The sequence below is a fragment of the Leopardus geoffroyi genome, chromosome A1 (genome assembly GCF_018350155.1).
Source record: "Leopardus geoffroyi isolate Oge1 chromosome A1, O.geoffroyi_Oge1_pat1.0, whole genome shotgun sequence".
Lineage (NCBI taxonomy): Eukaryota > Metazoa > Chordata > Mammalia > Carnivora > Felidae > Leopardus > Leopardus geoffroyi.
In genome coordinates, this window is record NC_059326.1 from 135,794,724 (window position 1) to 135,807,323 (window position 12,600).

Below are 12,600 nucleotides of genomic sequence, written 5' to 3' on the forward strand. Positions count from 1 at the left end.
TCCAGAATAGGGGCGTCTGGGTGGCTCATTGAGCGTCCAGTTTTGGCTCAGGTCATGATCTCACAGCTCTTGAATTCGAGCCTTTTGTCGGGCTCTGTGCTGACAGCTCAGATCCTGGAGCCTGCTTCAGATTCTGTGTCTCCCTCCCTCTCTCTGCCCCTCCCCTGATCGTGTTCTGCCTCTCTCTCTCTCTCTCTCTCTCAAAAATAAAATAAACATTAAAAAAAAAGAATAAATAAACATTTCAAAACAAAACAAAAAAAACAGTCCGGGATGATTTAGCTGTAGTTACAGATGGAAAGGCAGATTGTGTGATTACAAATGACTATAGGTGAATCTGTAGAAAATTTTTTTTTCTTTTGAAAAAATAATTCTTTTTTTCCCATTACTTGAATTTTTTTCAGTGAAGTTGGAAGTAGGATTATAGGCTTAGGGGAAAGATGGTATTGAAAGTTTCAGGAGAAAGAAGGTGTCAGTCATCTAAGAGTGGAAGAGTGAATGGACCAAGGATGTGTTTAATTTCCAGTATGGAACTGATTGGTTTTACAGCCAGTTTTTCTTGAGTTATATCTGTAAACATGAATTTCATCAGTGGGATGATGTTTCGCTGAGGAGTTTTCTCCAAGAAATACTTTAATAATTTCATTTTAAATTATTTTAAAATTCATTTTAAAATTAAAATATTTCTGGGGTACCTGGGCGGTTCAGTTGGTTAAACGTCTGACTTGGCTCAGGTCTTGATCTCGTGCTCTGTGGGTTCAAGCCCTGTGTCAGGCTCTGTGCTGACAGCTCAGGGCCTAGAGCCTGGTTTAGATTCTGTGTATTCCTCTGTCTCTGTCCCTCACCTGTTCATGCTCTCTCTCTGTCTCATTCATAAATAAATAAATAAACAAACAAAACTTACAATATTTCTTTTTGTTCTTCAGGTGGTATCGGGCCCCCGAGTTACTATTTGGAGCTAGAATGTATGGTGTAGGTGTGGACATGTGGGCTGTCGGCTGTATATTGGCAGAGTTGCTTCTAAGGGTAAGTCTAGGATTGATGTATACATTACAGTATTGTAATCAGTATTCTTATAACTTGGGTAAGATTATCTTCCCACCGATAATTCTCGAAGAGGAGCACCATTCTTATAATAAAAAGCCTACAAGCCAACCAGTTAAAGAAAAAAAGCCATCTTCCCCAATGTACCTTTTGTTAATGTTGATGTGAGATGAGACGATCTCTCATTTAGGACAATGAAGGTTTTATTATAGGTCATTTCTATGTTCTGAAATACAACTATAATAAAATCTTCGTTAGGCCATAATATGGTAATATCTCTGCAGTAACTAAATGTGTTAGGATGAACTTTTGTAGTCCTGGGACATTTTTAGTTTGGGGCTGTTTAAAATTACACTTTAAGAGATGTGTAAAACCAGCCACTGCAGCTGCACTATATAACTAAACCTTGTGTGAGAAGATTATTTTAGTTCTCTTCAAACAAAGCAGACATGTTGGTCCTATAGCATTCCTCTCAACCGAGACCATCTTAAAACAAGACATCATCTCCTACCCTGGTGGAGACAAAGATGGTGCATGAGAAACTTTTCTTTAGCTATAAAGTTGGGTTTAGCCTTTCTGAATGATGACGGCAAAGGAATATTGGGGAGTTCTTCTGAAGCTGAGAGTTTTTTCCTCCTTATGTTCCAGATATTCCAACCCCAACTGTTTTCAAGTGATACGTATTTAAAGAAATGTAAATCCAAGGCACAAAAATACAGCTTTTTAGTTTCTTGAACACAGAAAATAGCTTCTATACACCAGTTACTGTTTTGTTGTTTATTTGTTTTTGAGAGAGAGGGGGCGCAAGAGAGCAAGGGACAGAGAGAGGAGAGCAAGAGACATTCCTACAAGGGGCAGAGAAAGAGAGAGAAAGGGAGTCACCTGAAGCGGGGTGAGAGAGAGGGAAAGAGAAGCAGAGCTCACCTGAAGCAGAGCTCGTGTTTTTACCTGAAGCTGGACTCGAGCTCACCCGATGCAAAACTTGAATTTACGAACCATGAGATCATGACCTGAGATGAAGTCAGACGCTTAACCAACTAAGCCACCCAAATGCCCTGCAAAGTTGCCTTCTTAAATATCTTTCTTAGTTCAGTGTGAGTTATATGCATCATTTTGAGAAGCTCATTCCTCTGGGTGCTTGCAGAAGAAACCCTCACACATTTAGATTTGAAGATGAATAGTAATCTGTGTGCTAGTAATGGGTCTTGTGGATCAGCTGGCTCTGCTACCCACAAAAACAAAGAATTTACCAGAAATTTACATTTGAGGATCATTTAGTTCCCCCAAACAGTTCATTCATTACCAAGATAAAGCCAGAATTCCTTGGCCCCTAATATTATGATTTATCATTCCATTGAGAAAGTAAGTAGAGAGAGATAGCAGTTAAGAGTGAACAGGTTAACAAGAGACTCTTAATGATAGAGAACAAACTGAGGGTTGATGGAGGAAGATGGGTGGGGAATGGGCTAGATAGGAGATAGGTATTAAGGAGGGCACTTGTGATGTGCACTGGGTGTTGTAAGTGATGAATTCTACTCCTGAAACCAATATTACACTGTTAACTACTTGAAATTAAAATAAATAGGTGTGCATGGGTAACTCAGTTGATTAAGCATCCGACTTTTGGTTTTGGCTCAGGTCATGATCTCACGGTTTAGGGATTGAGCCTCGCATTGGGCTCTGCACTGACAGTGCTGAGCCTGCTTGGGGTTCTCTAGCTCCCTCTCTCTCTCTCTACCCTTCCTGTGCTCTCTCTCTGTCTCTGTCTCTTTCTCTCTCTCTCAAAATAAATAAATACTAAAAAAGTAAATACAAAAATAGTTTAAATAAATAAATAGATTAGAAATTGTGGACCTGGTGGGAATCACAGTTGGAGTCTTATTACCCATTGGCCTTGTTGCTTGAAGGTTATGAAGAAATTAATGGTTCCATTTGGTGAAGAACTGTACCATTTTGCCATACTTTAGTCCTGCACAATTGAAGAAAAATGTTTCCTATTTTGCTATTTTTCAAATGTTTTCTATTTTAATTTCTTCTGTGCTCATTTAAAAATATTCATGGTATTGGGGCGCGTGGGTGGCTCAGTCGGTTAAGCATCCTACTTTGGCTCAGGTCATCATCTCACAGTTTGTGAGTTTGAGCCCCGCGTCAGGCTCTGTGCTGATAGCTCAGAGCCTGGAGCCTGCTTCGGATTCTGTGTCTCCCTCTCTCTTTGCCCCTCCCCCGCTTACGCTCTTTCTCTCTCAAAAATAAGTAAACATTAAAAAAATTTAAAAAGTATATTCATGGAATTGCTGTCCACACAGTTCTGAATCTGTGGTGAGATCCTGCCATCCAAACAATTGAATGCAGTTTAGTTCAAAAGATTTGCTGTTATCAGCATTCAGCCTTTTTTAAAGTGTTGTTTTCTTTATATTTTATAAACAATAAATAAGCTTATGTCCAACCAAAGTAGTCAGTATTGTTTAAATCATTTTATTTATTGTTTTTAACTGTATTTTTGAGAGAGAGAGAGAAAGAGTGCATGTGGGGGAAGGGCAGAGAGAGAGAGGGCAACATAGAATCCAAAGCAGGCTCCAGGCTCTGAGCTGTCAGCACAGGGCCCAGTGTGGGGCTTGAACTCAAAAACGATGAGATCATGACCTGAGCCCAAGTCAGAGACTTAACCGGCTGAGCCACCCAGGCACTCCTGTTTAAATCATTTTAGAAGCAAATTGATCTGCAGTCTTAACATCCTCTGTGATTATTAAATGAAAAAGAACACATTTAATTTATGATCTTCTTATGTTCTTTTTCATAATCATATTTTGAGACAATGATTAATAGAAAATCTAAGCTGGGATATTAACTAGTGAGCAACTGTCTTATATCTGATCTAGATAGTTTCAAGGATATCATTTTAGTTTATAAAGAAGTCTGTAGTTTGGGAAGAACATTTTATGCCTTACATAAGGACACTGAGCATCTTTCAGGCCTGTATTAAAGCCTTCTCTAGGGATAATATGGTGATACAAAGGTTGATCAACCAATTACTGCCTGCTCTTCTTTCGTTTCATTTAAATGATCAGGATCCAGACCTGTTGGCTTCACTCTGTCATTCTAATACTTCATTTGAGCCGTATTAGCTCAGACCATAGTTTTCATCAGTTGGTTTTGCATAGACTCATTGGTATACAAGGTGCTAGAGGCTAAAGTGTGCCAGTTATTCAAGAACTATATTGTTGATTATGCCTATTGCATTAAAACATTGCCAGTCTTCTAATATTTGGTTTATGAACCCTGCCTCCCTATAAAGACATGAGAAAGAAAAAATAAATTTCTCCATTATAATTTTTTTTTTTTAAATGAATATGAACTCAGTTTAAGAAGAGATTTCAGGGGCGCCTGGGTGGCGCAGTCGGTTAAGCGTCCGACTTCAGCCAGGTCACGATCTCGCGGTCCGTGAGTTCGAGCCCCGCGTCGGGCTCTGGGCTGATGGCTCAGAGCCTGGAGCCTGTTTCCGATTCTGTGTCTCCCTCTCTCTCGGCCCCTCTCCCGTTCATGCTCTGTCTCTCTCTGTCCCAAAAATAAATAAATGTTGAAAAAAAAAAAAAAAAAAAGAAGAGATTTCATGGGGCGCCTGGGTGGCTCAGTTGGTTAAGCATCCAACTTTGGCTCAGGTCATGATCTCATGGTTTGTGGGTTAGAGCCCCACATCAGGCTCTGGGCTGACAGCTCAGAGCCTGGAGCCTACTTCAGATTCTGTGTCTCCCACTCCCTCTGTTGCTCTCCCACTCTCTCTCTCTCTCTCTCTCTCTCTCTCTCTCTCTCTGTCTCTCTCTCTCTCTCAAAAATAAACATTTAAAAAAGTAAAATGAATAAAAGATTTCATGAATGGCATCAAATTGAAAAGAACCAGAGGGATGTCCCTCTTGGTTTCCTTAATCTTAGTACTCTTGGAGTCAGCATCTCTCTTCTTTTTAGGATTAATTTGATTCTTTTTCCTAAAACTAAAAAGATTTCATTCACATGCTTAGTCACAATTGTGTGTTGGTGAAATTTTGGTATCCTCTAAGAAGGTGTTTTAGAACAGGAAAAAACAATAAGCACAGGCTTAATGTTTGTGTTTGTAATATGTAGATATATTATCTGAACATTATACAGTTGTGTTAACTAAATATGGATGACTCACTAGCCCAAATTCCATATTTAGCAAATGAAAATTGGTTAAGACTATTAGCTATTAAGAACAAGATTGGAAAAGAGCCCTGATATGGACTTATATGTATTATACATAGTATTAAATATACCAATTGAAATTACTAAATGAAAACCAGAAGTAGTTATTCATGACTAGAAAAAAAAACACATTGATTTGTCGTGGGTTACATACTGGACCCACTACCTGCTCAGACATGACAGTGCATTTCTTTTTTTTTTTTTTTAACATGTTTATTTTTTTAACGTTTTCTTTTTCTTTTTATTTTTGAGAGAGAGCAAGCCAAAGTATAAGCAGAAGGGAAAGAGGCAGAAAGAGAGGAAGACAGAATCAGAAGCAGGTTCCAGGCTTTGAGCCATAAGCACAGAGCACGACTCGGGGCTCGAACTCGCAAACCGTGAGATCATGACCCGAGTTGCAGTCAGGCACTCATCTGACTGAGCCACCCAGGCGCCCCTGTTTATTTTTGAGAGAGACAGAGTGCAAGTGAGGGAGGTAGAGAGAGGGAAACACAGAATCCGAAGCAGATTCCAAGTTCTAAGCTGTCAGCACAGAGCCCAACACGGGACTTGAACCCACAACCGTGAGATCATGACCTGAGCCAAAGTTGGACGCTTAACCAACTGAGCCACCCAGGTGCTCCATGACGGTGCATTTCTTAGTCAAATTGCTTTGATGTTTAATATAGGGAAGACATTTTCAAAATAAAGTGGTAATTATATCTTAAAGATTTTTGAGATGGCAGGGCAACACTCCTGCTTATAAATTATCCTAAAAATATATTTAAATGCCATGTTTGAAACCAGGAGATAGATGCCCATAACACTATGCCAGAAGATGTGAAAACAGAAATGAAGAAAGGCTAGAAATTATCAGAAAAAGATGCCAGCTGGAGGCAGTATGCGCTTAACACACAGAATCCTGAAGTGGCTTTGTTAGTGAGAAGCACTTGTGATCATTGATGGCAATAATGAAGTGTCAGACTAAAAACTGGGGTTGGTTGAGAAACTTACATATGGAACAATTAATACCAAGGTCTCCAACACAGCCAGGTCACTTCCCTTCCTCCATCCAGACTTACACCTAACTTATCTCTCCACTAGAGATAGGTTTGTCTAAAGAAATTTAAACACAAGTCTCCACACGTAGCTGTCCTTAGACATAGTGGAGGATGTGGGTGAGTTGCTAGGGTGAAAACATACAAATTACATGAAAATCATATACTGAACAGTAAAACCTTCAATTTAGTCCCCTGCTTAGCTCCCAGAACCCTCATAGCTTTTGTAATAACCTGTAGTAACTCTTTAACCCAGGCAAAAGATCAGAAGATCCTTTACTGGAAGAACCGAATGGTCCCAGAGGATAGACCCACAGATAACTGGCATTAAACATCCCACCCATTCTTTTTAGAGAAAGCCCAGGAGTTTTTATTACCTTACCTTTAAATATGAATGGTTAGCCAATGACTACCACATAGTTACCAAGGATTTCCAGATATTTGATGAAAACATCCAGCTAGAAAGACAGACTAACCAAAAAGAAACTTGGGAAAAAGGTAGCAGAAGAAAATTAACCCTCCACCCCCACATCATCAGAGAACTAAGAGAATAGTACTATATCTGTAAAACAAGAACATGATACTCTTCCTAAGGGAACAGTAAGAATGTAAGAATAATGTAACAGTAAGAATGTAAGAATAAGGGATACTTGAACCTTTTCAAATAAGGTAAAAGCAAACAATAACAGTGGAAAGACTGGAAAAGTAAGCTCAAGAATTCTTTCATCATGTAAAACCAAAAGAGAAAATTAGCAGAGTGATCCAGGATTGATCCTAGAATATAGCAAAAAAGAACAAAGTAAATGTAGGATAGGAAATTCACAAGAAAACAATCCAACATTGATAGGTGTGAATTGACTCAAAGTGCCAAAAAGACCCTGCACAGTGAATGAAAAAAGACCCGGTTGCCTGGCTGGCTCAGTCGGTTAAGCATCTGACTTCGGCTCAGGTCATGATCTCGAGGTTCCTGAATTCAGGTCACACTTTGGGGGAGCTCGATCCCACTTGTCTCTCTCTCTGTCTCTCTCTCTCTCTGCCCCTCGTAGGATTCTCTTTCTCTCCCTTTCTTTGTACCCTCACTCGTTACCTCTCTCAGAAAACAAAACAAAACAGAAAATAGTATTTAAGACCCATGCCAAGGCACATTATGAAATTTATGAGTGCCAGAGTAGAAGATAAAGATTTTATTTCCATAGAGAGGGAAAACAAAGGTTACACAGAAACCATAATGAAGGATTAGGGAAGAGAGTGACAGAAAGAGTGTCCGATTTCTCAACAGCAACGTTGAAATCTGGAAGACTATAGAACACATTGTGAAAGAAAATGATTTTCTTTTTTTGTGTGTGTTTATTTTGAGAGGGAGTGCGAGCAGGGTGGAGGGTGTGGGTGGGGTGGGAGAGAGAGAGAATGCTAAGCAGGCTCAGCACAGAGCCTAACAAGGGGCTCGACACTAAGTGTGAGATCATGACCTGAACTGAAATCAAAAGTTGGACACTTAACTGACTGAACCACTCATGCATTCTGGAAAATGATTTTCAGCATAGAATTCTGTTACCGTTTGTATTTTGAGTTTGCTCTGAGAATAAATACAATTTATTACACTAAAATTTTTATATCTACTTCCTTTCTTGGGAATTTATTGGTAGATATGCTCTACTGTTACATGAGTAAATCAAGAAAAAGAAGTGGCATCCAGGGAGCATGAGGTTGAACAGAAAAGGGATGAATAGAATTCCCCATTTAATAGTGAAAAGAAGTTCTGAGGAAACAGATGTGTATCAGGCCCAGTGAGCAACTAGTCCAGATTGTAGCAGGTGGGATGAGAGATTCAGCAGGGCAGTCCCTGGGGAAAAAAATGGAACTAATGAATTTTGGTAGATTTGATCATACAGAAATTTTATTGAATAACTGGAATCTTATCCTTCGGTACAAACTAAGTTGCCATAGGAAAACAGTGGGAAAAGTTGAAGTGAGGGGGGATAAGAAATCCTTACCTCTAGAAAAACCAAGTTACTATTTTTTTCAAGCTTAGTTATTTTCAGAGAGAGCATGTGTGCGCACGAGCAGGGAAGGGTCAGAGAGAGAGGGGGAGAGAGAATCCCAAGCAGGCTCCATGCTCAGTGAGAAGCTTGACTCGGGGCTTGATCCCATGACTGTGAAATTAGGAACTGAGCTAAAAAACCCAGAGTCGGTTGCCTAACCCACTGAGCCAGCCAGGCGCCCCTAGGGAAACCAAATTATGGTACAAGAAGGGAAATTTAATACAAAGTTGGCACTGAACAAAAGTTATATAGTAATAAATTGGGGTGATGGGTCAAAGACTCATAATTTTTATTCTGAGTCTATTAATAATATTTGAACACAGTGTATGTATTAATAATACAAAAGAAAATGTTTCCAGTTCTAGTTCCAAAGCAACTCTTCCTTTAGGAGAAAAATGCCTTTTTAGTATTTATATTTTTAAACATGCAAAATCAGAGAACATAGTAAAATGAGCGTCAGTGTACCCACCAGCCAGCTTCACCAGCTTTGAACACATGACCAGCTTTATTTTATTATTCTCTCACACCATACTTTTTATGCCACAAATCCCAGAAATCTGGGAGAAAAAAGGATAAATTAGTACCCTGTGTTCAGATTTCCCACTTTTTATCATAAATGTCTTTTTTGGTTTATTCAAATTGACATCCAAAGTTCACACATTAGGTAGCCCATTATGATTTAAAATTTTCACATCGTGGGGTATCTGGCTGGACCTATTGGAGGAGCTTGCGACGACTCTTGATCTCCAGGTCATGAGTTTGAGCCCTACATTGGGTGTAGAGATTACGTTTAAAAAAAATTTTTTTTTAAGTTTATTTTTGAAGGAAAAGGAGAGCGTGAGTGGGGGAGGGGCAGAAAGAGAGAGGGAGACACAGAATCAGAAATGGGCTCCAGGCTCTGAGCTGTCAGCGCAGAGCCTGACTCAGGGCTCCAACTCACAAACTGCGAGATCATGACCTGAGCTGAAGTTGGTTGCTTAACTGACTGAGCCCCCCAGGCGCCCTGAGATTACTTTAAATAAATACTTAAAAAAATTTAAGGGCACCTACGTGGCTCATTCAGTTAAGCCCTCTCTCCCTCTCTCCCTCTCTCCCTCTCTCCCTCTCTCCCTCTTTCTCTGCCCTTCCCCTGCTGTCTTTTGCACATGCACATACATGCCCATGCACTCTATATCTCTCAAAAATAAACTTAAAAAAAAAATACTTTACATCATACCTAAACACTCATTCTTAAAAAATATAATTAAAGTGCCAGCTTGCCCATGAAACTAAGGCTATCATGACGAGTGTCCCTTGAGTACATTTTTTACATCATTAGTCTGCAAAGTAGGAGATAATATTTTGAGGTATGAGAAGAAAATGTTAGCATGCCTAAAAATACTTGCAAAACGTTATTTAATATAAGTTCAAGCTTCTTTTTCTGGGTACACATTTCATGTATATAATAGTGCAATGTTATACATAGGAGTTGTATTAAATCTGGATCCAGTCAGAAAAAAGAAACCACACATTAATTTAAAGAGGGAAGTTTAATATAAAGAATTAGTTATAAGAAATTGGAATAATGAAGGTTGACTAATAGGAAGTTACTCTGAATTCTGAAGAATGTAGGAATAGCACACAGAAGGAGCAACCACCCTAGGACTGAGATAGAGCACCCAAGGAAGAGGACCCAAGGACTGAGATCTAGACCTTGTTGAAAAGGGCACACACTAGGGGCGCCTGGGTGGCTCAGTTGGTTGAGCATCCGGCTTCAGCTCAGGTCATGATCTCACAGTTTGTGGGTTCGAGCCCCGCATCGGGCTCTGTGCTGACAGCTTAGAGCCTGGAGCCTGCTTCGAATTCTGTCTCCCTCTCTCTCTGCTCCTCCCCCGCTCATGCTCTGTTTCCCTCTCTCCTTCAAAAATAAAACATTAAAAAAAAAAAATGAAAAGGGCACACACTGTGTCTCACTGGATGACATAGAAGTTGCTGTGGAGCTGTGTTGGCAGAACTTGTTGGAAATCTTTTCTTTTGCATGTGGAGGAAAGCTGTTCAGGGGAGGTTTTCTGGAGGCACTCTGCTACTCAACCCTCTCTAGAGGGAAGCTGCTCTGTGCATTGGGCAATGAAGAAACTGCCCACAGTGGCAGGAACCTGTTGCTAGAGAAGCTCAGAGTACTGCAGGGGGTGTGCTGGGCCAGCGAGCTGGAACTGGGAAGCAAAAGTCTTCTTCCTATAATACTCCTCCAGCAGCCTCCATTGTCAGAGCTTCAGCTGGCAAAAGAAAAGTACGTTTTTGTTTTTTGTGTTTTTTTTTTTTTTGAGAGAGAGAGGGCACAAATGGGTGAGGGCAGAGAGGGAGAGAGAGAGAGAATCCCATGAGGGTCAGAGAGAAGGAGGGAGAGAAAGAAGCAGGGCTCACTTGAAGCGGGGCTTGAGCTCATGAACTGTGAATCAGGACCTGAGCCAGAGTCAGATGCTTAACTGACTGAGCCACTCAGGAGCCCCCAAAAGGACAATAGTTAAAGACCTACATCTATTTTCTCAGAGAAGGCAAAAAGGGTGAGCTCGAGTAAATTGATAACTGGCAGAGTTAAATGCTTTTTTGGCAGTGTTGGGGGCAATTGGTAGTGGTCCACAGTAGTAGAAGTGTTGGAGACCTGGTACTTAATCTGGTCTTTTCAGTGAGTTTATAAACTTTTGAAGGCGTTTAACTGTGAAAGGCCTGTTATTCACAGTAAATTCTTTTTTACTTTTCTGTATATTTACACAGATGTTTGAGAATGAATTGGAAAGTAGTGTCTATATATAGCAAGGATTTTAATTATTTATTAGCTTCTAATTTTTAACTTGTAATCACTTACCTTTTAAAGTTCATCATTATACCTCTTCAGAGAATTAGCATGCCAAGATATCATTTAAATTAGATTGTAATGTAAATATGTTCTGCCTGCCTGCCAGCCTTTGCTCTCCTTCACTTTAGCTAGAATAGTTTTCCTCCATTTTAGACTTTTCCTCTGACTCTTTTTCATCTTTCAGCTTTCACTGCTGCTTCCTCTAGGATGCCTTCCTTGACATAGCTAAAGTGGGTTAGGTGCTATTCTGTGTGGGCTAGAATCCTGTACTCTCACTGAAAACATCATCTTGTAAAGACCCCCTTATTTGTATTACCAGCATTCCCCACATCTACCCCATAGGAGAGTGAGGACTGTCTTGTTCCCTTCTTTAAATACCTAGGGCTTAGTCAATTAGCACAGTGCCTATTACATGGTGTGTGTTTTTTTTTTTTTAATGTTTATTTATTTATTGAGAGAGGGACACAGATAGGGAGAGTGCACATGAGTGAGGGAGTAGCAAAAAGAGAGAATCCCAAGCAGGCTCTGAGCTGCCAGTGCAGAGCTCGAAGTGGGGCTCGGTCCCATGAACTGTGAGATCATGTACATGGTGATTATTAAAGAGTGAATAAAATGAGCAGGATGGTACTGTTTACTTGGTTGGCAGTGTAGGACATAATGCCATATCCAGTACACCTCAAACTACATTTTGATTTTTGTTACAGTTTAGTTTTTCTTATTAAGTTTACAGTATTACTTGTGTAACTATTACAAAACACCTTGAAATACCTGTGTCTTGCTCTCTTTCAGGTTCCTTTTTTGCCAGGAGATTCAGATCTTGATCAACTAACAAGAATATTTGAAACTTTGGGCACACCAACTGAGGAACAGTGGCCTGTAAGCCTTCATACATGTTCTTTAATGTAGTTAGTTTTCTATATGTTGTTGTCATGTAGGTATTTCTTAAAGAAATGTATTCACGTCTTAATTTACTAGTAATATATACTCTGCAAAATTTATACCAAGTAGAAAGTTAAAATTGTGGTATGGTATCCAGCCTCCCATGTACATGTTGCCCTTCCTCCATCCCAGGGTTAATCACTGTCAGTTTGGTGGAACGTCTTGCTGTGAAGATACATACATAAACACATACTTACACAATTACATATTTTATCTTTTCTTTAATAAAAATAGGATCATGCCATGTAAACTTTTTGCCACCAAGTTGATCTTTTTACCTAACGTTTATAACTGACCTTTTTCTTTTTTATTCTGACGTTTTTCTTTTTAATAGCTGCATATTTTATTTTAATGGGTATTCATGTTTGTTCATCAACATCTTGGTGGATTTAGGGTGTATTTGTAGAATTTTCACTAACAGTTAAGATGTCTCTGTATTGTGCATATTTTTAATCCATTATATTGTCTACAAAAAAGAAATCTT

General features: G+C 39.6%; 1 protein-coding gene across 9 annotated transcripts in view; it reads left to right on the top strand.

Moving 5' to 3' along the window:
* CDK7 (cyclin dependent kinase 7) overlaps positions 1–12,600 on the top strand; it is a 62,496-nt gene that overhangs the window by 16,770 nt on the left and 33,126 nt on the right. For all 9 annotated transcript variants that reach the window (XM_045446268.1, XM_045446273.1, XM_045446225.1 and 6 more), the window contains 2 exons: positions 927–1,026; positions 11,967–12,053. In XM_045446268.1, the coding sequence (XP_045302224.1) occupies positions 927–1,026; positions 11,967–12,053 (187 nt within the window). The remainder of the gene's footprint in view (positions 1–926; positions 1,027–11,966; positions 12,054–12,600) is intronic.